Below are 24,663 nucleotides of genomic sequence, written 5' to 3'. Positions count from 1 at the left end.
CCGTGCTTCAGTTCCCCATTCGAGTGTTCTGTTGTACCTAATATTCACCGAGCAATTGATACCTCCAGGTGAGTTTGCGACTTCGACGCGGATTATTGAGAGCCTGGCAAAGAACCAACCCCCCGAACAAAGTGAACCAAACCCTTTTCGGTATTCAATTCGGTAGTGGGGAGAAATCCAAGGTTTCCTGCATGTCACTTTTTCGGTGGACTTTGCAGTTTGGAATTTGAACGGGGAGGGCTCGGAAGGGAAATGTTGGCAGATGTCAGATTGTGAGAGATGGTAATTGGACACCCCCGCAGTTCACGTCAGACTTCCGCCGCTAGTAGGTTGTGGGTTGCTGATCTTGAGGCCAAGAAGAAGTTGGGGTAAACACTCCGCAATTTTCACCGAACATCATCACAAACACGAGGGGGGTGGGTGTGGTGGCTGGCTTGGTTTGCCGCCGTAGCCGTTTGCCGTTGACATCCTGTAGTTTTCATATCCCGTATTTTCTCTCCGATCGTGCCATGCGAGATGGATCATGGAGGTGTGTGGAGGCGGGGAGAGGTGAAGTCGAGGTCGTCGGCGCTTGTATCCGAACGTGATGAGTCTCGCAGTTGAAGGTTGTACAGTTTTTTTTGTGGATGACTAACAGCAACCACCTAACCCCTCTTGGGGAGATCAGCAGTCTGGAATTGGCATTTGTGATGTTTTATCACATGAAGGAAATCTTTCACATTGGGAGGATTCTGCCAAGGCCGAGTTTAGGCAGTTTTCCTTCAAGTCGCAAACAAGTCACGATGTTACCGTCGTGACAATGCCCAAGGACGAACAACAACTTGACCTGAGATTTCTTTTCCATCCTGCAAGAGAATGATGTTGCGAGGGTATCATATGGGTCATTTTGGATGGAAGGCTCGAGTTGCAACGTTTTGTAGGAAGTATCAAAGGATTGGATAACGGGATCCAGTTTGGCCGCTGCTAAGATTGACGCCATCATGGTCGGAAATGCGGACTCGGTGACGGCGCCGAAACCGAAATGTAATCTTCCGTTTGTGAGGTTCGTCAATTTCAACCCTCGTTCAGAGCCTGTAACGTACAATAGCTGGTCTTTCCAAGTTTGCTTGGGTAGCGATGAAGAAAAGAGGAACGAAAGAAAAAGAGGAAAGATGGAAAGGAAGCTCAGCTGCTGCGCTAACACCAGCATGGAAAGAACCCCGGCACTGCCCCTGCCCGGCTTCAAATGCCGCTACACTGCAGAGTTCCTGCCTCCCTTCCGCCCTGGGCGAATAGCAAACAGGCGCCGCTTCTCACTATCAGCCAAACCCTGTGCTCCACATGATGCCCCAACCCACCTGCCCCGGCGGTGATCCACTCTTCACCACTTTCCCTCTTTTATCCATTTCGTCGTTTCGTTTTCGGTAGTTCTCCTTCCATTTTCGACTTCGATTTTCCGTCGTTTCTCTCACATACAGTGTCACATTGATCCCTTCAGCTCCCTCCCTTCGTATCTCAGCCTGTCGAAAGCATGCATATGATGGCTTCCACACGTTCCCGAGCGGCAACGCCGTCCAGCTCATGTCAAGCATGTCTTACTGATATCGGCCCGCGACATGACGGGGAACACCGTCATCAAATGTATTGGAGATAACTTCATCCCAACCGATTTCAGCGCGAATCTCACCGCAAGGACTGCACCCGATGCCCTCTAATTGCTGTCTCCAGAGCCTCGCTGTGCCTGCTGTGCCTCGTGAGCTCCGGCGAAGCTACTCCAACTCTTTGCCAGGTACCCCTCACTCTGGATCGGAAGTTGGAAAAGCTCCCATCCAACCATGGCCAAACCGCGGACACCACGAAACGCCCAACTACCGATAGCGCTTTGTTATCGACGACTATCCTTGCCTACACGAGACCGAGGCTTTTCAACTAGCGCCAAGGACAGGGACACCACCAGGCACAACAGGCACACCAGGCACAACTCGGGAACTGGTCGCACATCTTTCACATGCTATGGATATGCCCTTTTTCAAAGAGTTGGTAACCATCTCGCACTCGAGTTGTTTTGTTTGTTGGTGTTGGGCACCCAAACTCGCAAAATGCCCTTGGACGTTCCATCTTCCCCAGCAAGATCTATGCTACCATGATTAGCGAGCACAAATGTCACCAATCGACGTGTTGTTTTCTAGGATTCCCCGTGGGGAAGTGGAGTCCTCGTAACATGGGTTCACTATGGTTACCGTCGTCGCCGTCGTCGTTGTCGCCGTCGTATTGTAGCAGTCACACTGCCTTGTCCGCCGCCCACAAACAGACTAATCAGCCATCCAAGATAACAAATATCCTGCATGTCCGGTGGTAACTTGAACGGTAGTTGAGGTGGGAAGTCCTGGGGAAATGCTCCCCTAACCTTCGGCCACTTGCCTGTCTCGTCCATTACTCCATGTTGGCACCTGGTCACCTGGCCCTGCTTGCAACCACGAAAGAGCCTCCCTCCACCCTGCTGCTCCGGTCAGCAACCCAACACCACAACCACCAAAATGCGGGGTGGAAGACACAAGCATAGCTTCTCGTTTTGGGCTGGCTTGTAAGTCCCTTGCCCATCCGTTGTCCAACTGAGCTGACGAGGGTCAAGGGACTAAGAGTTTTGTGAGATGGATCCACGGAGCATGTGCGTAGGTTAGCCTATGGATGGGATAGCGAGGGATCGATCGCCTGTCAACATTGGTATTAAACCACCACCATCCCGCCGCTGTCAAGATGTGATTAGAAGAGAAGAGACGACAAGGACTGCGCCCTCTCCTTCCCTTCCTCATCCACTCCGGACTACATCTTCACCATGAAGGGCTTTTCCAACGCTCTCCTCGCTACCTCCCTGGCCCTCCTTGGCCGGGTCTCTGCTGCCCCAGCTGAGCCCCCTACCCAGGTGTTGCACAAGCGAGCCGCCCCGACTGTCACCATTTCCACCGGTACGATTGTGGGTGCTAACGGCATCCTCACTGAGGCCTTCAACGGAATCCCCTACGCCCTTCCTCCGACCGGCAACCTTCGCCTCAAGCCTCCCGTGAGACTTAAGTCGTCTCTGGGTGTCTTTGATGCGTCTGGCATCGGCCCTGCTTGCCCCCAGTTCCTTGCTGACACCTCGTCGAACGAGTTTCTGCCTCAGGTTATCGATAAGATCGTTAACACGCAGCTTTTCAAGACTATACTCAACGTCAAGGAGGACTGCTTGACCATCTCGGTCACTCGTCCCAAGGGCACCAAGGCTGGTGATAAGCTCCCCGTCCTTTTCTGGATCTTTGGTGGTGGTTTCGAAGTGAGAAATCCAGCTTATATACGCGATGTAATGAACAAGTGCTAAAACTTCACAGCTCGGATCGGCGTCCATGTACGATGGCGCTCCCCTAGTCACCAACGCTATCAACATGGGTAAGCCGTACGTCTACGTTGCCGTCAACTACCGTGTCGGTGGCTTTGGTTTCATGCCCGGAAAGGAGATCCTTAAGGACGGCTCTTCCAACTTGGGTCACCTTGACCAGCGCATGGGCCTCCAGTGGGTTGCCGACAACATTGCTGCCTTCGGCGGTGACCCAGACAAGGTCACTATCTGGGGCGAGTCCGCCGGTGCCATGTCCGTTTTCAACCAGATGTCTCTCTATGACGGTGACAACACGTACAACGGCAAGCCCCTTTTCCGTGGCGCCATCATGAACTCTGGTTCCATCGTCCCCGCCGGCCCCGTCGACTGCCCCAAGGGCCAGAAAGTCTACGACACCGTCGTCAAGAACGCCGGCTGCTCTGGTGCTGCTGACACCCTTGCTTGCCTGCGCGCTCTTCCCTACGAGACTTTTCTCAAGGCCGCTAACTCCGTGCCTGGGATTCTGTCGTACAACTCCGTTGCTCTTTCTTACCTCCCGCGACCCGATGGCAAGGCTTTGACTCAGAGCGCCGATAAGCTCATGCTCGCTAAGAAGTACGCCGCCGTCCCCATGATCATCGGCGATCAAGAGGATGAGGGCACTCTCTTCTCCCTCTTCCAGAGCAACATCACCACCACCAGCAAGCTGGTCAGCTACCTCAACGATATCTTCTTCAACGACGCCACCGAGTCGCAGATTAAGTCTCTCGTCTCGACCTACAGTACCCTTATCTCCGCCGGCTCGCCCTTTGGCACCGGCCTCTTCAACGAGATTTACCCCGGCTTCAAGCGCCTGGCCGCCATTCTTGGCGATCTCATCTTCACCCTCAGCCGCCGCATCTTTCTCGACGCCGCCACCACTCTCAACCCCTCGGTGCCCGCCTGGTCGTATCTTGCGTCTTACAACTTTGGCACACCCATCCTTGGAACCTTTCACGCCTCCGATATCCTGCAGGTGTTCTACGGCATCCTGCCCAACTACGCCAGCAAAAGCATCCAGTCTTACTACGCCAACTTTGTTTACAACCTTGACCCCAACGACGCCTCCGGTGGCACTTCCTCTAAGAGCAAGGTCAGCCAGGATTGGCCGCAATGGCAGAAGGAGAGAAAGCTGGTCCAGTTCTTTTCGGACTATGCCGGATATCTTGCGGATGATTTCCGCTCTGATTCGTATAACTGGATTAAGGCTAATCTTGATGCTCTTCACATCTAAGGGGATGACTATGACGGAGTGTCTAGGACACTGTCAAAGGATTGAAGTTGCAGTGTGGAGGTTAAAATGATTGAAGATGATACGGCATTCCAATCAAAGGCAAGGCCTTTTTCTTAGTCCGTGTTCCTGAGTCGTGATGTCCTGCAGCGGTTATGAGTCTGCATGATGGTTCATGCACGGGAAGGATGCATCGGGGTACTGAGGAATCGGGTTATTATCTGGAGGATTGGGATGGATAGGGATGTGCGGGCAGTCAGTCGTCACCTAGCATCAGGTTTCGAATGCATTTGCAGTTTTTGCATCATCATCATTTTGCTATTCCCGCCTGCTTTGGTTCGTGAAGCGCAAGTACAGGTAGGTCACATCAAGACTGGTGTCACCTCCCTTTTCGCGGTGCTCCTCTGCTCCACTCGACGAGGCGTCATTGCTCGGATGTAAGCTCGAGTGCATGTCTATGTTCAGTCGCATGTGAGCTATTTCTTTCCTTCGCGTATGACTTGCCCACTGCAATGCAATCTCAGGTTTTCATCTACATGCGTGATGGTAAACCGCATAACAGAGTTCCTTGTTGTAATTCCGTTGCTAAAGCGTTCATCCACGCACCTCTGCCGTATTTGTATCTGCATGTTTTACGAATTTTGTATCTGAGACACAAAGGACTTGAACACCTTGACCATCGCCGGATCAGGCGGCTCCGTTCCGGCGTGCGTTACGGGTGGTGATGATGGCTTTGACGATGATGCCCCCCGAGCCGTTTTCTCCCCTCCGGCCTCGACTGCCTCTACTCTTGCCACTGTCTCTGCCCTTGTCCCCGCTGCTGAAGCGGTGTCTTTACTGGCTTCGGGGACTGCCGCCGTACCGTGACTTGCGCGCGACGTGCCAATAACCCATCGACTTTGGAGTTCTTTTTGACGTTGTTTGTGATAACTCGGGCTTTTCATTTGCCTTTGACTCACTGGATTCTCGCTTTGACTTTGCGTCTGGCTTTCCTCCCCCCGACCTCGACTTTGACTTGGACCCTGCTGAGTTGGATTCGGACTTGGACTTTGACTTGCACGTGCGGATGGTTCGTAATCGTCGTCGGTGTCTGTGCCGTCTTCTCCTCCTTCGTGATTTCGTTTGCGTTTCCGTTGATGATTTTGTCCGCGATTCCGCTCCGTGTCACTTAATACCGATGGTGATCTTGCCCTGTTGGTACTGCCATTTCTGTTTGCTGACGGGGTATTGTGGGTGTCATGGTTGGCGTCGGCGTCTCTCGCGGCTCCTGACTCTGGTGTTGAAATCTGGGACGGAGATAGACTTGAGCCAATCTCGATCGGGTTGTTGGTGCCGCAGCCTCTTGTTGTTTGTAAAATGTGTCTCTGTTTTTGGTTGTTAGCAGATGCCCCGTTCGTTCTTCCCCTTTTCCTTATTCTTGCTTCCTTCTTTCCCCTGTCCTGCCTTCCGTTTTCATTCTTTTCTGGTCTCTGTATCTCTCCTTGGTACCTTCCTGTTGCCCTCTCCTCTTTGCTCTCACGTCATCATTTCCCTTTAGTTCCCTTCCTCGACTGCTAGAACCACTCACACCGCCAATCAGATATTCCTCCTGTCATACCATGCTTCTCCTGAATTGACCCTCCAACACGATCATCCAGTCATTCCCTGCTTTCCCTCCCAAGTCAATCGAAAACAAGAAGAAAAAAGAACTCAAACTGACCTTAAGCGCATCCTGCCTTCCAAACCTCTTCCCACAGCTCTCACAAGCAAACGGCTTTTCTGGGAAATGCACCAACATGTGCCTCCTCAAATCATGACTCCGAGCAAAACTTAGCGGGCAATTCGAGACGTCACACCGGTAGGGGCGATGCTCGCTCGGCACCCCTGGTCCGCCATAGCCTGCGCCTTGGCCATGTTGCGGTCCGTAGATTTGGCGGGTCGGGTCTTGGCCTGGTGCCGGGACTTGCGCTGGATGGCCTTGGGCGTGTTGCTGCTGTGCCGGTATTGGTCTGTACATCTGGTTCTGCTGGGCTTGGCCTTGGGCTTGGACGTAGGCTTGGGCTCGGTTCAGGACTGCGGACTGGGAGTAACGTGGTCCATATATCTCCTTGTATCGGGCTGCCGCTTCGGCTTCGGCTTGGGCTCGGAGATGGGGTGGTAATGGAGCTGATGGTGGGAGTTGTTGGAGTTGCCTTGGTCGAGGTGGGGGTTCCTGGTAGATGACCTTGGCTGGTTGTACTTGGCGTTGCTGTTGTTGATTTCGTTGCTGTTGCTGTTGCTGCTGCTGCTGCTGCTGTCCCTCTCCTCCACTTCTGCCTTGAACCAACGCGTACCATTGCACCCCGTTTCGTTTGGACGATTTCGAGTTGGTTGCCTTCCCCGTCTGTATCTGGAACAGCGGTTTGGAAGAAGGCGGGTAGAACTTTGGCTTCGGCGGTTCTTTCGGGTCCTTGCCTGGCGAGCGGTAGAAACCAAAGGGGGCGTCAGATCCGGGAACTTGTCCTGATGATGAGATGAATGGTGGTGGTGGTGGCGGCAGTGGTGGCGGTGCCTGGTAATAGACGGGTGGCGGACGATGATTGGGGTGGGCTTGACTGTATTGTGATCTGTAAATCTGCTTGTATTGGGCTTCGGCTTGAGCTTCGGGGGTGGCATGGACTTGGAGACCAGGAGCTAGTGGTGCTGATGGGGGATGATGAGCGGGATGAGGATGGGGACCGGGATGAGGTTGAGGAGCAGGATAGGGCTGAGGCGCGGGATAGGCCTGAGGTGGAGGATAGACCGGGATCGGAGGGTTTGGGTAGGGATGAGGTGCGGAGGTGAGGATGTAGAGCCCAGTGCCGGGGGGTGGCCCGCCTGGTGTTGGAGGGAATAAGATGCCATGTGGCGGTACTACGTCGCTCGGAGCACCGGTAGGAGGAGGAGGCGGTGGTGGTGGATGTGGATGCGAATGGTGTGGGTGGGACGGGCCGGACCCGGGCTGATCGCCGTGATGTGGGGCTGGTGGGATTGGGGAGGGAAGGGGAGGTAGCTGCTTGGCATGAGAGCTGGCGTCGACGGTCTCGGAGGAATCTGGCCGCGGCGATGACGACTGTGACTGTCCATCTTGTTGTTGCTGTTGTTCTTCTCCTGGTTCGTGACCGGACGTTGGGTCTGAAGAAGGACCAAGATCGGGACCGGGACTGCTTGTGGAGTTTGGACTCGGCGATGAATCGGTTGTGACCCAATCCGAAGAGTTGGAATCATCGGAGCCGGGACTTTTCGCAGAGATTGGATCTGGTGGAGGACCAGTTGTGGCAGCGGCCGGACTGACAGGAGCCGGAGAGGGTGACGGCGGCACACCGCTGGCGGCGGCTACGGGCGTGGTTACGCCATTTGTTGACGACGGGACGGTGTCTGCCGGCGGTGCCTCTGATGGCGACGCGATCGGTGACGGAGGACGTGTGTCATTTGATGAACTGCTATGAGCGCCCTCGTCTTGAGGCTCCGAAGACTTGGGCGACGATTCTGCGTCTGGTTCACTCATGATGAAGGCGCGCGCGCTTGCAGTGAAATTTTCTTATGAGAGGACGTCTGCGAGTTTTGTAACTGCGCTGACTGCCCTGCCTGCGTGATGCAGTGGGCGCAAGTTAGCGCACTATCGCAATCGAGCACCCTGCGACACAGTGTCTACAGCGTTCTGCTGTTAGCCGGGTATCTAGTGACCACCAGCTAGGTGCATGGCGGACAGACCGCTATGACGTTCGAAACTGCAAATACGAAACTGAAGCAGACCCGCGATGAAGATGACATCCCACAGACTTGGAGACCGTTTGCAATCCTTCCTTCTGCAGCCGCAGCTAGCAGCTGAACCCGGCCCGGTCAAGACCTGGACCACTGACAATCACCGGACAGTTCCACTCCCACCGTGACGGTCCTAGCGGCCGGCGACCGAAACCAACAACCGGAATTCCACCCTCCAGATTGGCGGACAGGGGCTGTGGCTGAATTAATAGCATTTGATTGGCGTTGACAAACTCCCAGGATGCCCCCACTCCAAACGCCAAAAGTAACGTTAAGAACGTCAATTTCTCGACGACGACATTGGCCTAACGATACTCGCCATGATACCTTGACGATAGAAAAGAGACTCTAACGGCTTCAATCTGATGGTATTCGCTCCGTCCATGGTCGTCAGTCATACGCAGGCCTATCGATATCGGACCCAGCAGATGTCTGTTCCAGGGCTGTATGGCATAACGCACCATGAGGCTCGATGGCTCCGTGTCACTGGTGATCACGTCCATGACTTACTTCATGTACATGCCCTCAAGCTGCTGCACACAAAGAGATGCTTGCTAGCGGAGAGGCTACGATGACTCGTTGCTTCTCATCCACTCAAGTGGCCACATGCCAGGCAATCGTTTCTTGTTTACTTCACGCTGCTTGATACCGAGTCACAGACGAAACACCAAATACCGTATAGACTCGGGGCGTTGATTTTTAACTTCCAGGGCCTAACTGGCAGAATCTATGTGTTAGATGCCTTAGGGTTTCGGTTTTGGTAGAGAATTCGAGCATATGCAATACTAGAGGTGCGTCAAGTGTACAGATTATGCTTGATTTCCAGGGAACCTAAAACCCAGTGCCCCGAGTCAATTCGGTAGGTCCAAATGACAGATGCAACAATTGCATGAACTATTCCTGAACCCGCATCTCCAACCTTTCCGGCTCAGCTTGGAAACCGGGGACGATTCCATTGACAGCAGTTTCGAGATTATAGTGCCTGCTTTGCTCTCTCACTTTCAACAAATCGGACCATACCAGTTCAATCGGGTATGGTGTAGCGGTAACATCGTTGACTCTCACTTCTCAGGAGTGACTGCTCTCTCAACAGCCCCGGGTTCGACTCCCGGTATCCGAGTCTCAAATATCTTTTTTGGACTTTTTCTTAACCTGAAAAGCACAACTCCCAACTCCAGTTTTTTCTTCTTCTTGTTCTTTTTTCCCAATGTAGCTCAGCTTCAAGATCTCACTTCTTTTACTTGCTCGACGTGGGTTGGGACATTGCCTTCCCGTGTATGCGATTAGTCCTTAGCCCACCCCATTCACTTCCTTCAGTTTCTCTATCTACCAGATGCTCTGCATTTCCTCTTGTTAGGTTTGCAAGAAGAAAAAGGCGTCAATAGAGGACTTACTCTTGTCCTTTTGCCTTGTAACTAGGTATAGAAGGAGCGAGCGCCTTTCCCCCTTTTGCCCCATCTGCAGGAGGGAGCATTCAGCATTCTAACGAAACAACGCGCAGCAATTGTGCTTTTCACATGAGGACTCAAACTTCGTCTCCAACAAGTATACTTATATCTCCTTCGTTCACCTTGCTGTCATGTTTTCCACCAGGCTTGCCTTACAACTTCCATTGTACCTCGTGATTGCTTAACTCTACGTTGAGGGCTTGCCACTAACTCTGCATTCAGCTTGCTCTTAGGCCGTGTTCGTTACCGCGTTAAGGGTTTGACCTTAACCATTGCATTACCGTGCAGGGTATACAGCTGCACTCCTGCAACGTTAAGGCAGCAGTAAGGCACGCCAAGATCCTTTAACCACTACTCTTACCGTAGTGACTCGAGGCACTTGGTCTTAGGTTCCAAGGTCTAACTGGCAGAATCTATGTGTTAGATGCCTTAGGGTTTGGGTTTTGGTAGAGAATTCGAGCATAGAGGTATGCAATACTAGGTAGAGGTGCCTCAACTGGAAGTGTACAGATTACCTCTATGCTTGACTTCCAGGGAACCCTAAAACCCAGTGCCCCGAGTCACTACGGTACTGCGTTGCGTTCGTTAATACTCGTTTTCTAGTATACCGAACGCGAACAGCAGTACAGAAGTAAGCTTACCGCGATCCGATCCCTGCAAATCTGAATAGGTATCTCCTAACTTTATACCGCGGTAACGAACGCGCCTTTAGACACTTTGAAGGTTTTCCGTTTCGGATATTGGGTATCGATTCTCTGAAGATAGATACAACTATGTTTTCCTCCCTGATTCTGGCAACCCAATTCATACGCAGGTGTCTACTGTCCACGTGCAATAATGGAGGTTCTAGGGAAATGTTTCATCAGCCCTTTACATGTATTGCAACATCGCACGATCTCACGACAACAATGTCCATGTAAAAGGGTCAAGCAGACAGATCTGCAATCTACCAGTATGGGATCGATCGATCGAAGATAGACCGAGCACGTTGTCGGGAATTCTTTGCAGATGTTCTCTACCCAATAAGAGCATCAGTTCGGATGTTTGTCTCGACATCTTAACTCCACAGCAACATGCATTGAACCAGGAGCATTGCAATAGGGCTTGAGGATCTTGGTGGGCTTTGCTGCAGTAGTATTTAACCAGTGGTCACGGTCAGAAACCGTTAGTTAGCCTGATCAACCAACCCACTCCCTTCTCCTCTACCCATCAATCGTGAGCAACGCTGAAAACCGAGTTGCACATGGCAACCATTCACTGGTGATGTCCCACATTTCTTCCTCAACAATACAGATCTTTACACCAACTTCTCAAATCACTTGATGTTCAAGCTCAAAGCTTGCTGAACCTACGCGACATTTCCTTCTTACCTGCGAGAAGCATTTCAGAAGCACCAAAATCAGCGAGCTATACTAGCGACTGCTTTATATTCATACAACAAGCAAAGTATATATAGAGCACTCTTACAACATGAATGGTCATCTGGGAAACGGTGAGGAGGTACGTGTTAACTTCTGATGTTATGCGTCGTCAGAGAGGGGCTTACTGACCAGGTAACAAAAAGTGCTTCAATATCGACATGCCCAACATGAACGTCACATTTGACCAAGCCAGCCGTCAGGTCCAAAACCAACCCACGCAGCTTCAGTTTCGGGTCATGGGTACGGCACACAACAACAATGTGCCAGCCGTGGAATTCGGTCCCATTGCCCACGGCCCTGTCCAGATCCCTCCCGACACTGTTGCACGAAGAGCGCGCCTGAAGAATGCTCTCCTAAACTTTGACACTAATCGTGAGGTCGCATGGCAAAAGATGCCTGGCCATGTGCGCTACGGTTTCCACAAGGAGCTTGCCAAGGCCGAAACCTGCGCCGAGCCGCTCGAAGCCTGGGAGAAGTATTTGCTGTCCAACAACTCAGAGGAAGACAAGATCAGAGTGTACCGGGAGCTTGCCTGTGAGAGGTACAGGGAGCGGGAGAGACTTTTGGTGAAGCTGAATGATCACCTCGAGAAGCACGACGGCCTGCGCAATGATATGCAGATGTTGAAGGAGCATGTCGTCAACCTGGAATATACGGTCCAGCAGAATGAGTTTGCCAGGCAGCAGATGACGAGGAGGATTGCTGACCTAGAGAGGAGCCATCTGGAGTTGGCTTCGGGTTTGGACGAGAGGGTTTATCTCTTGAATGAGAAGGTAGATAGGAAGGTCCAAAACTTGGAGGGGGCGGTTGAAGAGTTGAAGAAGGGTGAGGAAGAGCTGTCAGACATGAAGGAGAAGCATACCAGGTCATGACGAACTCAAGTTGGTGAAGGTTGAAGACAACGCAAGTCACTAAACATTGTTTGCTTAGCAATGGAAAAGCGTTTGTTGTGTTGAAGCCATCACCAGTTCTTGGCATTCTCCTGGCATTGGTGGATACGATCCACACATGGCTACCCTGTTTATAAGACGGATCTCATCCTCCTTCTTCTTCTTTCTCTCTTTCTCAATCAATCAAGACATTCACCACCACTACGTTGCTCTCCGTGATCGCTTCCTTGCAGTATGGTTCAACATGTTGAGTGTTTGCACTGCACGGGTCATGACACCATCAGAAGAGGCTCTTTGCCTTGAAGTTCAAAGTGAAGGAGATGTAAACACGGCAGTCATACAAAGAGATCAATCAAAGAAGCGAGTGGTAGCTCAAGAATAACACATACAAGAAGAGAAGGACATTTGACGACAATATTTATATTCTTGGATACCAGATTTATTATTGGCTTTTGGCAAGAAGATTGGTTCAAGAAGTGGGCAGTGTCTTCGAACTCCCAGAAGTCAATGGCCAAGCACGAGAAAAGAAAGGTGCTGGATGTATCGACAACGTTTAGGACAAAAGGTTTGAGGGAAAACGAAAGTGGCAGAGGTTGAAAAAAGCTGCCATGTTTACCATTGCTTATTGCCTGTCACTCCTTCGCGTTGCTAGACGTGAAACAACATCTCCACGAAAATATAAAACTGGACATGTCCCTTCAATGGTTCGTCGTGATTCCATTTGTTCTTGCATTCCGTACATAAACCCCAGTTCCTGCTACTTTCTGTTTGTGCTTCGTCTTTTCCACTACATGTGCATGTGTATCAGCTCCACGCGATAATCGATAGACTGGACTGGACGACTCTTTCTCCACAAGTTCAGGCAGCATACTGGGGAAGTGAGTAAAGAGGAAGGAGCGGAGGACAGAGTGACGAAACAAAGTCCACATGTACCTGTTGATACAAACGGGCGCCTCACAAAGCATTTTGACTCAGTCCGTTTTGTCGTCATCGGAGGAAGGAGCGGAAGGCCGTAGTCAGGTAACAACCCTCTCAAGTCTTCAGATGAATCCGACCCGTACGCGCTTAGACGACATCGTCCTGTCTGCCTGCTCCTTCCTTCACTTTCTCATCTGGCTTTTACTCGCCCCAGGCAGAACAATCTTAGACCGCCCTGCTCGCACATAACGATTTCGTAACAAGCCAACTTCAATTTACCCCTCCATACTCACTCATCAACAACACAACCACAACAACAACCACCACCACCATCAACAACACAACCACCGCGACCATCACCATCACTAACCAACCAAGATGACTCGCCATCACAAGAAACCTTGCCCGCACAAGAGGCTCTACGAAGCCGCGCAACAGCGCCGCAGACAAAGAGAGCAAGAGGCCGTAGAAGCTCTCATGCTTCTGAGAGCAGGCTTTGGCGAGTTCGGCCTCTGGGGAAACGTCCCGGGTAACGTGCCAGGGACGCTGCCACTTCAGTGGCAGTCCAACTGGCAGCCCTTTCCCGGCTCGCGCCCGGTTTCGTTCGGCCCTGTTGCTGTGGGTGGCAGCAACCCGCAAACCACCAATCCCACCACCACCACCACCACCACCACCAGCGCCGCCAACACTAGCACCAGGGGCACCATCCCCAATGGCCGCCCTACTACTTCTTCGGCGAGGCTGAACACACTGGCAGCGGTGGCTGCTAACAGCCGGCCACTGCCGTCGTCTTTGGGCCAAGCGAGCAACAGGCCCTCGCAAGACAGGGCTAACGGCTGTGAGTCTTTACCTTGTTATCATATACTGTTGCTCAGTAGAAGCTGACCTAAACCTGATGATAGCCACATCCGCCAGGGAGACCACCAGAGCCCGTTCGCGAGCTCCTTCACCAGAGGGCCCGCGCCGCTCGCAGGCTCCCTCACCAGAGGGCCAGCGCCGCTCACCAGCTCCTTCGCCCGAGGACCCAGGCTATAGGGGTTCGTCTAGGCAGTAGACCGGCGGGTAGCGGAGGGGAGAGGCGGAGAGGCGAGGGGAGCGGAAGAGAGGGGAGATAAAGGACGGTTTTGGCACCGAGCAGCAAGCTTGCGATAGTGCAGGTGGGAAGGAATTTGAGCCTGAGGACATTTCTTCTTTTGTTGAAGAAGGGAGTTGCAATACCTAACATGGCTTTTACAAGATACCAAGAAGCGATGATAGAATGAGGGGATGAACTGTTTGCTGGACGTCTTCTGTCTGATAGAAGGTTCATATCGAATGGTCACGAAGATATATGCAATCCGACAAGACGCGTCATTCACCTCTCACAAATCTCCTCTGAGGTCACCTGTCTCAAATTTCCATCAGTGACAACGTGCGTGTGATATGGTCTGGGTGAAATATCGAAATATGGTAGGGAGGGTAGGTATTGTACCTTTGATCATGATCTAGTGGTCTTTGTAATGAGTCCACCATATTCGAGAAACTGAGAAAAAAAACCAAGGAGCAGTGAAATGATCCGGAGAGTTCGTGAGAAGTCGAAGTCCAGGAATTCAAATTCGATATCAAGGTGTACTACGGAAACTGGGTGATCTACTGTGTTCTCCTCCCGCACCTGTTAATCCCAAGGAGATGAAGAGGGGAGATTTGCCTTCTTCCTGCTCTCCTTCATCTTCCACCCTCAACAACACAGAGACAAAACTATGCAACAGTGATTGAACGCGACGAGGCATAGTAACCTTGATAGGTAGGTAAGGTAGGTAGACGGAATATGTGCTGGTGCGCATCGAAATCATAGTTCTCGAAGGGTCTTTCGTTGACTGCTTCTGGCAGCATCGTTACAAAAGAGTCTATCAGAATGTTCATTCAGGACAGGCAGAAAGACTAAGAAGGGAATGATGCAGATGAGTGACGGACATGGTTCGGTGCGCCTGTTAGGGTAGGGTGTTAGAGATGTAGTAGTGAGAGGTTCTTTGGCTAGAGTACCTAGGTACGTACTGAACATGAAATGATATGGTTGAACGGCCTGAATTAAGTGTGCTTGAGCTTTCTTTCGTGGCAGCTAACACATTGGGTTACCCCTTCAATGGGAATAACGACGCAGGAAGCTCGGCGGTGGCGTCCATGGGAGCCGCCGCTCTCATAATGTAACTTTCACATACGTCGTCTTCCACCCAAGAGACTCTCGAAGCTGATGTAACTACCAACCCCTGGAAGTCATACTGTCTACTAATATTCAACCAATTACCTCTACTGAAATCAGCATCTTGAGATCTCCTACGCAGACCAACTCCCAACTCTGATCACCGCCTCATCTGGTCCCGCCATGGGCGAAAGCGTTGACTACTTAATAAGCGAGTTCGAATGTATGTCATATACCGCTGTTGTATCCCAGAACTATCAAGTTGTATAGAAAGGTTGAAAACCACTATCGACACGTTAGACTCTAACACGACTAGTGCCCCTGAGTTGATCCCGGTGCGCCCGGACTGAAAGCTAGAAGAAACAGAACTTGATAGCCAGTGTGTCGAAGATACACCAAAGACAGAGGCGTATAAGAGATCTTCTAGCTCTCCGGTACTGAAGGACAAGCCACTCCAAGGTGCCTAATGTATTCGGGAAGAGTTCCGCTCCAATCCATCATCTAGTGTACGTATCCCCAACACCTCACGCTTCATGCATCGCAGCATCTCCCGCTCAAGCATCAACCTCCTGCCCCTCCAACTCCCCCTCTGTCCACTGCCACAACTTGCTCGCCAACTCCTCATCCTTCGCCCATCCACTTTCTCCCACCCTCTTCCCCACCGGCAAGAAATACGCACACTTGCCTTTCCCATCGCTCTGCACCTGCTCCCTCGGCGCCGTCGCCGCCCACACCTGATTCTTCGCTCCATCCTCCACCGTGCTCAAAAAGAATTTGAGGAACCCCGTGACCGCCCACCCAATCCACCCACTATTGCGGAACGGCTGGAAGAGCTGCGTGTTGACCGCGCCGGGATGCAGCGCCACCACCGTCAGCTCCTCCGGATAATGCGCAGCAAGCTGCTTGCCAAACAGGATGTTGGCGAGCTTGGATTGGCCGTAGCGCTGCCACGTCAACATGGAGGACTGGTCTGATTTCAAAGTCGCGAAGTTGATGCCCAACAGAGGCGGAAGACGATGGCCTTCAGAAGACAAGACAACGACGCGGACGTCCGGAGGCGCGGTAGGGGTGCCGTCCGCTGGCTGGGGGAGGTCGTTACCCTTGGCGCTGCGGGCGGTTTTGAGCAGGAGAGGAAGCAAGAGCTTGGTGAGCAAGGCGTGGCCGACGTGGTTGGTGCCGAATTGGATCTCGTAGCCTTCGGCGGTGACGCCGGTGGCGGCGGCCATGATGCCGGCGTTGAGCATGAGGATGTCGAGGCGGTCGCTTTCGGCGAGGACGGTCCGGGCGGCGGATTTGATGGAGTCAAAGGAGGTGAGATCGAGCTCGAGGGGCTTGATGATGGAAGAGGCGTCGAAGTCGGAGTTGATGCCGGAGGACTGGACGGCGGCAGAGATGTCGTCGATGGCGGATTGGGCGCGCTCGAGGGAGCGGGAGCAGAGCCAGATGCGCGAAGGGAGAGAGGCGGCGGGCTGGCGGACGAATTCGAGGATGGATTGCTTGCCAAGGCCGGCGTTGCCACCTGTCACGAGAATGGTTTTGCCATGGAGAGCAGAAGAGGGGATATCGGTGCGGGGGTTGAAGGAGACGCCCCCCGAGAGAAAGGGGATGTAGTCCATTGTTGTTGCCGTCACTAATGAATTCGTAGCCCTGTTCGAGCTTACTGGATATTGGATATGAGGTATTTCGCGACTTGACTTCAGGGAGTTGGTAGTTTTGCCGGATGTCAGTCTTTATAATGAATGGTCTTGGATGAAATGACGTTAGGTTGTTGGGGGATTTGCATGATGCTATCGAAAGATACGCGAGGTGGTCCGGGCCCCTGACCAATTCCCTTCGCATGCAACTGTCGGATCGGAGATAAGAAGCCTGGTAGGGACTTGGATCGATGACGGATAAAGGCATTCTATTCAGGATGCGATTCACAATGATCGCAGGATGATGAATCCAGTAAAAGAGCTGCAAGGAGATCACCACCTTTCCAACAAACTTTCAATGAGATTTCTACACGTGTGTAACGGCGCTGCGGCGTTGATCACAACATTAGTGGTGATGTCAGCACTATCAGCGGGGCGGGCCGTCGTCAGGGGCAAAGTGACATCCCGGAAAGACCCTAACCCTGGAATAATCACTCCCTTCTGTTCCGCGACGCCTTGTGAATCGTTCGAGTTCGATAAGAAGAATTAATATTATTCGTCTACTGACAGGTATTTGTACTTCAACAAGTCGGCAAGAATTTCCAAGCAAAGCTCAAACGCAATGCAAGCACTTGGTATCTCGTGTAGATGATCCAGAACGCCGTAAAATGCATCATCAAACATAACATACCCATAATCCCCGAAATGCATGATCCATGCATCATCTCATCATCCATCATGGATCCCTCAGTCGTAAACGCTAGGTCTCGACCACTTCGACCTCTTTCTGATCCTCTTTCCATAGACGAAAAAGACAAACGGAACAGGTATCAACAAAGCCGCAAACCCTCCGGTAATCGACGATCCCGGTCCCACACCAATGTTATGGAACATGGGGGTGACAACCAAGGGAAACGCGCACGCAAAGCACGAGCGGAGGAACGTGTTCGCAGCCACCGCCGAGGCCGCATACCGCGTAAACGTATCGACCAAGTAATTCAGCGCAGCCTGGAAGATCATGAAAAATCCCGATCCCATAAGAATCAGACCGATGCAGGGCACAATCCAGTGGATATCTTTTGGCGCAGTCCACCCGAGCATGAACTGCCCACCCGAAAAGATGACGGACCCAACCATCATGGGCGGCAGACGGCGTTCAGGAACGGCACGGTCGCCAGCGGCGCGGTACGCCTTGTTGTAGATAAACTGGTTATACACGTTCGCGCCGCAACCGATCATTGCACCAATGAAAATGCACAACAACGGCAGAGTAGCAACCAGCTGCGTCCACCCGCGGACTTCGCCAAAAATAATGGGAATCGCGCCAAGCTGCATGTACAGAATACCGTAGCAGAAGCTAGCATAAAGAGCGACGAGGAAGCAGATGGGCGTGCAAAGGAGCTGCACCGGGCGAAGTAAGAACTTTTGGGCGAGCTCAGAGAAGGTAACATCCCATTCCTCAAACTTGGCGTGGAGTGCCCAGTTGCCGGTTTGGATGCGCAGGCGACGGGCTTTGTTGACGAGCAGCCGCGGAGGGTAAGATTCGTCGATGAAGATCAAGCCGAGGGCGAGAACGAAGGCTTGTAGGATGCCGGTGAGGTAGAGGGTCCAGCGCCAACCGAGACTGGGCTGAATGGCAACCGCAGCTGAGACGACGGGGCCTGCGAGGAAAATCATGATGAATTAGCCAAGGATAACGGGGGGAGAAAGAAATGAGAAAGGGAAGCGAGGCGTACCGATAGCTGGACCACCAACAACTGCCATGGCATATCCCGCCATGGCGATACCTCTTTCGGCAGGCGAGAACAAGTCTCCCAGCACACCACCGGTGTTGGTCACGGGAGCCGAAGAAAAAAAGGCACCAAAGAAGCGAGTAATCATCAGAGTTTGATAGTCCTTGGCAGTGGCACTACCGAAGCTGAAACAAGTAGCAAAGAACATGGGCACGAAGACAGCAACTCTCCTCCCAAAAACCTCACTCAACGGCGCCCATAGCAGAGGGCCAATACCGAAACCAACCAAGAAGATGGAAGTACCCAGGACAGCTACCTCATGGCCAACGTGGAAGTGATTCGACACCTGTGCGGTACCGGCCGAGTAGCTGGAGGAGGCCCAGCTGGCACTCATGGTGATCAAGCCGTAGAGCATGGTGGTCATGATCTTCTTCTTCATGGGCCAGTTCATGGGGCGGTAGGGGTCGTCAGGACCCTCGAAGTCGACAATGACATCCTTGCCAGTCGGTGTGTGTGCTAGCGGATGGTTGAACTCGAACCGCGCGGTAGGGCGGGATCGCAGGCGCGAGAGGACAGTGTCACGACGGGAAACAGTCTTGGTGAGGTCGAGTCGGCCCGTGGTGTTGGCGTGCTCCGGTCCTTCCTTGGTGCTGGATCTCATGCTCCGGTTGGTGCGAGTGCGGGTCAGTCGGATGTCTCGGCTAGTGATGCGATGGCCGTCGTACTCGTCGGCATCTTCGTCGCTGTCCTTTTCGGTGTCATACTCATCGTCGCTGCTGGAACTGGTGTTCATATGGGAATCGGTGTGGCGACGCGACATGGGCGATTGATTTTCAGGGTCGTCCAGAGGGTCCAAGTGCTCAGGCCTGTTGGAGTCGAGGCGTTCGTCCTGTTTCTGGGAGGAAGGCGCCCGTGCGAGAGGTGGTTGTGGTGGTGGTGGTGGTGGTGGTGGTTCATGCATCTGTTGCTTCTCAGATGCAGCAGCAGCATCGACCGCCGGTTCACGGTCCAACGGTGACATGGTAGGTACCTAATAACTCCCGTCGTGCTGGAAGGAACCGTGGCCGAGTCTAGAAATGTGATGCTCACAAAGAGAGGAGTTCTTTCCATGACAAAGGCACGGATGGGACGAAGCTTCCTTTTTAAAATCTGAATTACACTAGTTTTGTTTTGTTGCTTCTTCCATGTCGACCAGGGTCATTTCGAGGGTGGCATCCGCCGGTGGGGCAGGGCAGGGAAAGGACGGCCGACGTCATAGCCCGGATTGGTCGATTGATGGCGATTTGCAACATTTTTGCAAGGGCAACTGCTGAAGTGTCTGTACTGCGTAAATCCTTCCAGGAGCTCCGAGGTGCGGTGAGTCTTTGGCGGATTTAACGGCTGTCGCGGCGCTCTGTGGTTTGTTCATTCCCGTGCGCACTTGTCCTGTCCATGAAGACGCTTGCCTGACTTGCCTGATCAGTCACATCTGGGCTGCTTCGGTTGCGAAGAAATGTGCCCGGGAATATCGCGGATTGCTTAATCTCTTCCCATTGATCACAAGGGTTATGCCTTTACGCTTTGTTGATTCCAAAAGTTGCAAAGACAGTGGTGGGGCCGGGCCGGTTTTCGGCTAACCTCCGCCGTGGCGAGTGGTTCCCCGGTCCCGTATCGGCCGGCGTGACATGGTACTACTTTATCCCGTCTTTGTCAGCCACGGAGCGCAATCGGCAACAGAAAAGAAGACCAGCACTATAAGGTAATCCGAGACATCCATTCAACCATTAAACCAGCACTTGTAATTGAGACTGCAATTGTATTCTTCAGTTCACCGATCTGAAATGTTCTTGAATTGATCACCGGCGGCGTCGTCAGCTCCGCCGAAGCCAAGTTCACCAGGTGGGTCGCGGATAACGGCAAGTGGACCCGGACCTCGGGGGCTAACAAATGTGGAATTGCGGATATTTGGAACAGTTTGCAGTTGCTCAACGGTTTTCTGGAAAACTTCATGAAAAACTTGGTGACGATCTCGTTTTCACTTCGTGTTGACTCACCTGCACGTCGGCCGGTTCTTTTCACGACAGAATCTCTCTTCACATCCCACAACTTTCAGTTGGTGTTCGACCCAGGCGAGCCATGCCATTGCCGCATGGTGTTCCAGAGTCGGCACCATCGATCGACTTGTGACGCATGTGATAGGCTCACCTCATCTGGAACATGGGATGCTGAACATCCAGGTCTTTGAGCAACGCCATTAACGATCTTACCTATAATTTCATGTTCAATGATAAATGGGCAATCGAACTCCGAGACTGATGGGGTCCGAAAGCTGTTTCATCGAGTCGGTTATACCCTTCGCGACCCGCCATGTCCTTCTTGACTGCAGACACTGCAGGCTTTTGGGCATCTCTTCGCTCGGCCCCCCCATTTGTGGCAACTTGAGGTAGAATATGATTATATTTCATTTATTCACTTGCGGTTGACATTATCTTACTCTCCCTCGGCAAAGTCAACACGTCAAACAACTCGCAAAGAACTGGGTCGTCAAACTCGAACAACGAAGACGGCCAATACGTGGTGGTAGAATTGTTCAGGCTGGAGAGGGCACTATTATAAATTACTACTAATAGACCGTCGTTTTTGGCTTGCGGTTTCTCTTTACTCTTTTTCATCCGTCCCTTCCTTAGGTAGGTAGGTAGTTCACATCCTCTCGTCGTCAACATTTTGGTCTATGTCTACCGGGAGTTTCTCGTATTGTCGTACCTTGTAAGAGACGGGACGGCCAGGTAGGTACTTCCATTGACCGGCATTGCTGTGCCTTACACTAACTCTAGTGCCATTGACTTTAATGTACAGTGACTGATGACCTGCAATGCTGGTCGCGAGCCCCTAAGCGATAGAGAGCTCCAGTTGGATCGGTGCAGTGGAGTAGGGCATGTAAGGTAGTGGGAGGTATGGTACAAAGAAATACATTTACTTGGTGTATTTTACGTTTTGCCGCTGACTAATCTGGACTGGGGAGCTACATAGTGCTAGTGTATTGATGCTGTCAGCTGTAACGACCGCCTGCCTGAAGCCTCCAAGTGACAGCACTGATGACCGACATGGCGTAAAAGTGAAACTTCACAATTCTCAACTTCACTTCAACCTCCCCAATACCACACACGTCATATCACCACCGACAACGAGGACGTGCAAAGATGGAGTCGCCACACAAAGAACGGTTCGAGGCGCTCTTGGATTGGGCCCATAAGCACGGCGCAAGTCTGCACCCTTTGCTTGAGGTGTACGAGGACGAGGTCACAGGGTTTTCGCTACGCGTCAAGCCATCGGCCACTGAACGGCTAGGAAGTGGCTTCAAGGCCGTCTCCTGCCCGACCTCCATCACACTCTCTTACCTCAACGCTCTCACTGACGGACCCATTACACCGTCTTCGACGACGCCGGCCCCCAACACTAAAAATCCTGCATTTCCGGAGCGTTTCATGAACTCCCTCCCGCCGCACGTCATCGGCCGCTTCTACCTGATTCAGCAATACCTCAAGGGCAAGTCCTCCTTCTGGGCGCCCTACATTTCCACCCTGGCCGACCCCAGCCAGCTTGACAAGTGGGCACTGCCTCCCTTCTGGGCCGAGGACGACATCGAGCTGCTCCAGGGCACCAACGCTTATATCGCCATCCAGGAGATTCAAAACAACGTCAAGTCCGAGTACAAACAGGCACGCAAGATCCTCAAAAAGGAAGGCTTCCCCGACTACCGCGAATATACTCAGGTGCTCTACAACTGGGCGTACTGCATGTTTACCAGCCGCAGCTTTAGGCCTTCGTTGGTCCTGTCGGAGTCGGCGAGGGAGTACGTCGAGCGGCTGCTGCCGGAGGGAACAAAGATTGATGACTTCTCCGTGTTGCAGCCCCTGTATGACATTGGCAATCACTCCTGGGATGCCTCGTATACATGGAACCTGACTTCAGAGCCGAGCGCGTGCGAACTGATCTGCAACGATAGTTATGGCCCCGGTCAGCAGGTATTCAACAATTACGGGTTCAAGACGAACAGCGAGTTGTTGCTAGGCTATGGCTTTATCATCGACCCCAAAGACCTCTCTACTGGTGTCAGGAACCAAGAGACATGGAGGCCGCACAACGATTATATCCATGTGCGAAAGAGACAACATCCGGGCGATACGCAGGGCAAGGGCGGTGAGCCGCAGGACTTCTTAATTTGTCGCGAGGACTTCTGGCAGGGTTATTCTTGTCGGAATCGCATGGGATCTGATTTTGTGCCCAACGCGCTTCATTACCAATCGCATTTCAGCCACTGGGATGGCAGGCTTATCAATGATATGGTGTCGATGATGGCTACCTCGAAGCAGTTGGAGTTGTTTGCCAAATTGCCAAATCATAGCCTCGGCGATGGTTCTCTTGGGGAGGAGCTGGACCCGTTGGTGGGCATGCTAAAAGCTACATTGGCGCAGAAGATTGAGAGGGACTTTGTCGAGTTCTGTTATGGCAGGCCGAACGGAGGAGAGAAGTGGGAGCCGGAAACCGAGCGACAGGACTTGGTGCGACGGTACAGGGATGGATATGAGATGGTTTTTGTCAACGTGCTGAAGGCATTCAAGTATTCCAAGGAACAAATCATGGCGCTTAAGGCGGCAGCACAGGAGGAGGTGGGAGACGAAGAGGAGGATGAGGAGATGGAAGATGGCAACTGAGACCACCCCTCACGATGTAAAAGCCCTACACAACAACCAAAAACTCGCACACAGAATAGCACGACATGTGCCCCGTGCTACCCAGCCGATACCTCAGATCGCAAACCGACTTGACCAAGCGTTGACCACCTCCGCTTACTCCTACGGATACCACGTCTGAACCGCATAAACAAACAAATGCGCCTGCTTCGGCCTCAAGATCCCCACCTCCACCGCTTTCGACGCAAACTTCCTTGTCGTTTCCCACTCGAGCCGAAACCCGAACTGCCGAACTGCCTCCAACACCTGGCTTCGACTTCAACTCGATACCGTAACCGACCTTCCCATTCACCCAATCAGCTCTCCCTCGACTTCCATTGGGACCGTACCCAATGAAAACAACCCGCCTTTCTCTCAGCCAGCAAATATTTTCTCAATCACATCTCTAATCTCATACGTCTCAAATCCAGGCAGCAAAGAGAAATACACCGTTACGGCATGATACCCCTCCGGATCTCCCTTCATTACTTCCGACCCTGACTGCCTCTTCCTGTGCCTTGAAAGAACGGATCATCCCTCTCTGACTCAAACTTCCTAACATCCGCCTCCACGAACTTCGCCCTCCCATCGGTATACAACGAAGCGACATTCTCCTTTGCGAAGTCGATTGCGGCAGGATAGAGATCAACCACAGGAGTGGATGGCCTGCTTCCGCGAGGGAGGAGCAATCAAACGGCCGGTCATGCTGCTGATGTCCAGGACATGTTTCCCTTTTGTTGAAGGGTTGGGGAGGCAAGGAATCATGGATCCAGGACGAGGGTAAGAGGAAAAGGCTTCATGGTGGGCGAGTTGGGACAGGAGCCAGGAGAGAGACGAGTCGCGGGCGGGAATGTTGGCGAAGGCTAGTTTCTCAGAGGAGCAGAGGGTCGTGAACAGGGTGTTGTTGGAGAGAGGGGTGGGGGTCTGGTGGACGTGGGTCCTTCGACTTCCTACCTCTACGCTGGTGAGGCTAAAGGCGGTTGTTGACTGCAAGACATATCGGGTTCGTTTGGCCCGGTGATGATGAAGATCGGTACCAGAAACGAAATGTCAAGACGGCGAGATCGTGGCCGACGACTGTTGGGTCTGTTTTATACTCGTACAGTACAGATATGAGCTGAGCCCGGAAAACGCACACGATCACTGGACGACAGTAGCAGGGCTACCACACCTCGGACTCTGTCTGCATGAAGGGGTCATCTAGGAGGGCCGCCGCGAGTCACACTGCGGACTTTCGCATCGCGTCAAATCTCTTATGTACGTTATTCTGCCAACATATATGTAGTGAAGATGAAAACACAAATACCACCAAATCTATCCCAACCCTCTATACCCTTTGTTCCTCCTGCCCCTCAAGTAATC

The 24,663-nt window shown here is 52.4% G+C and overlaps 7 protein-coding genes and 1 non-coding gene across 8 annotated transcripts; 5 read left to right on the top strand and 3 right to left on the bottom strand.

Moving 5' to 3' along the window:
- The first annotated feature begins 1,785 nt into the window (after positions 1–1,785).
- On the top strand, positions 1,786–5,178 carry NCU09575 (sterol esterase). Its single transcript, XM_954593.2, has 3 exons — positions 1,786–2,563; positions 2,612–3,292; positions 3,348–5,178. Exons 2-3 carry the CDS (start codon positions 2,816–2,818, stop codon positions 4,605–4,607), a joined length of 1,737 nt encoding a protein of 578 aa, XP_959686.1. The 5' UTR covers positions 1,786–2,563; positions 2,612–2,815; the 3' UTR covers positions 4,608–5,178.
- Positions 4,832–8,362, bottom strand: NCU09576 (hypothetical protein). Its single transcript, XM_954594.2, has 2 exons — positions 6,304–8,362; positions 4,832–5,968 (listed from the first exon to the last, which is right to left on the bottom strand). Exons 1-2 carry the CDS (start codon positions 8,107–8,109, stop codon positions 5,237–5,239), a joined length of 2,538 nt encoding a protein of 845 aa, XP_959687.1. The 5' UTR covers positions 8,110–8,362; the 3' UTR covers positions 4,832–5,236.
- Positions 8,363–9,394: 1,032 nt separating this feature from the next.
- NCU15342 lies at positions 9,395–9,486 on the top strand. The gene has a single exon. It is a non-coding gene; the product is annotated as a tRNA-Glu (tRNA).
- A 1,798-nt stretch (positions 9,487–11,284) lies between these two features.
- Positions 11,285–12,107, top strand: NCU09577 (hypothetical protein; the record flags this gene model as incomplete). Its single annotated transcript, XM_954595.2, has 2 exons — positions 11,285–11,314; positions 11,379–12,107. 2 exons carry the CDS (start codon positions 11,285–11,287, stop codon positions 12,105–12,107), a joined length of 759 nt encoding a protein of 252 aa, XP_959688.2.
- A 1,314-nt stretch (positions 12,108–13,421) lies between these two features.
- On the top strand, positions 13,422–14,097 carry NCU09578 (hypothetical protein; the record flags this gene model as incomplete). Its single annotated transcript, XM_954596.1, has 2 exons — positions 13,422–13,881; positions 13,946–14,097. The coding sequence occupies 2 exons, from the start codon at positions 13,422–13,424 to the stop codon at positions 14,095–14,097; spliced, it is 612 nt and encodes a 203-aa protein (XP_959689.1).
- A 1,337-nt stretch (positions 14,098–15,434) lies between these two features.
- Positions 15,435–17,232, bottom strand: NCU09579 (retinol dehydrogenase 12). The gene has a single exon (XM_954597.2). It carries the CDS (start codon positions 16,836–16,838, stop codon positions 15,777–15,779), a length of 1,062 nt encoding a protein of 353 aa, XP_959690.1. The 5' UTR covers positions 16,839–17,232; the 3' UTR covers positions 15,435–15,776.
- A 159-nt stretch (positions 17,233–17,391) lies between these two features.
- Positions 17,392–20,084, bottom strand: NCU09580 (MSF membrane transporter). The gene is made up of 2 exons (XM_954598.3): positions 18,593–20,084; positions 17,392–18,517 (listed from the first exon to the last, which is right to left on the bottom strand). Exons 1-2 carry the CDS (start codon positions 19,608–19,610, stop codon positions 17,604–17,606), a joined length of 1,932 nt encoding a protein of 643 aa, XP_959691.3. The 5' UTR covers positions 19,611–20,084; the 3' UTR covers positions 17,392–17,603.
- A 1,620-nt stretch (positions 20,085–21,704) lies between these two features.
- On the top strand, positions 21,705–24,626 carry NCU09581 (hypothetical protein). Its single transcript, XM_954599.2, has one exon. The coding sequence runs from the start codon at positions 21,769–21,771 to the stop codon at positions 23,281–23,283; it is 1,515 nt and encodes a 504-aa protein (XP_959692.1). The 5' UTR covers positions 21,705–21,768; the 3' UTR covers positions 23,284–24,626.
- The last annotated feature ends 37 nt before the right edge of the window (positions 24,627–24,663 follow it).

This window comes from Neurospora crassa, linkage group VII (assembly GCF_000182925.2).
Source record: "Neurospora crassa OR74A linkage group VII, whole genome shotgun sequence".
NCBI lineage: Eukaryota > Fungi > Ascomycota > Sordariomycetes > Sordariales > Sordariaceae > Neurospora > Neurospora crassa.
The sequence above is the reverse complement of the archived record's forward strand: the minus strand, read 5'-3'. Positions and strand labels throughout refer to the sequence as shown.

Excerpts from the sequence above, each read along its gene's own strand:
- NCU09579 (XM_954597.2), bottom strand. The coding sequence starts at position 16,838 with ATGGACTACATCCCCTTTCTCTCGGGGGGCGTCTCCTTCAACCCCCGC.
- NCU09581 (XM_954599.2), top strand. The coding sequence starts at position 21,769 with ATGGAGTCGCCACACAAAGAACGGTTCGAGGCGCTCTTGGATTGGGCC.
- NCU09576 (XM_954594.2), bottom strand. The coding sequence starts at position 8,109 with ATGAGTGAACCAGACGCAGAATCGTCGCCCAAGTCTTCGGAGCCTCAA. Across the intron at positions 5,969-6,303 it reads GAAGGCAGGATGCGCTTAAG|AGACACATTTTACAAACAAC; the intron begins GTCAGTTTGAGT and ends AACCAAAAACAG.
- NCU09575 (XM_954593.2), top strand. The coding sequence starts at position 2,816 with ATGAAGGGCTTTTCCAACGCTCTCCTCGCTACCTCCCTGGCCCTCCTT. Across the intron at positions 3,293-3,347 it reads TCTTTGGTGGTGGTTTCGAA|CTCGGATCGGCGTCCATGTA; the intron begins GTGAGAAATCCA and ends AAAACTTCACAG.
- NCU09580 (XM_954598.3), bottom strand. The coding sequence starts at position 19,610 with ATGTCACCGTTGGACCGTGAACCGGCGGTCGATGCTGCTGCTGCATCT. Across the intron at positions 18,518-18,592 it reads TGTTGGTGGTCCAGCTATCG|GCCCCGTCGTCTCAGCTGCG; the intron begins GTACGCCTCGCT and ends TTTTCCTCGCAG.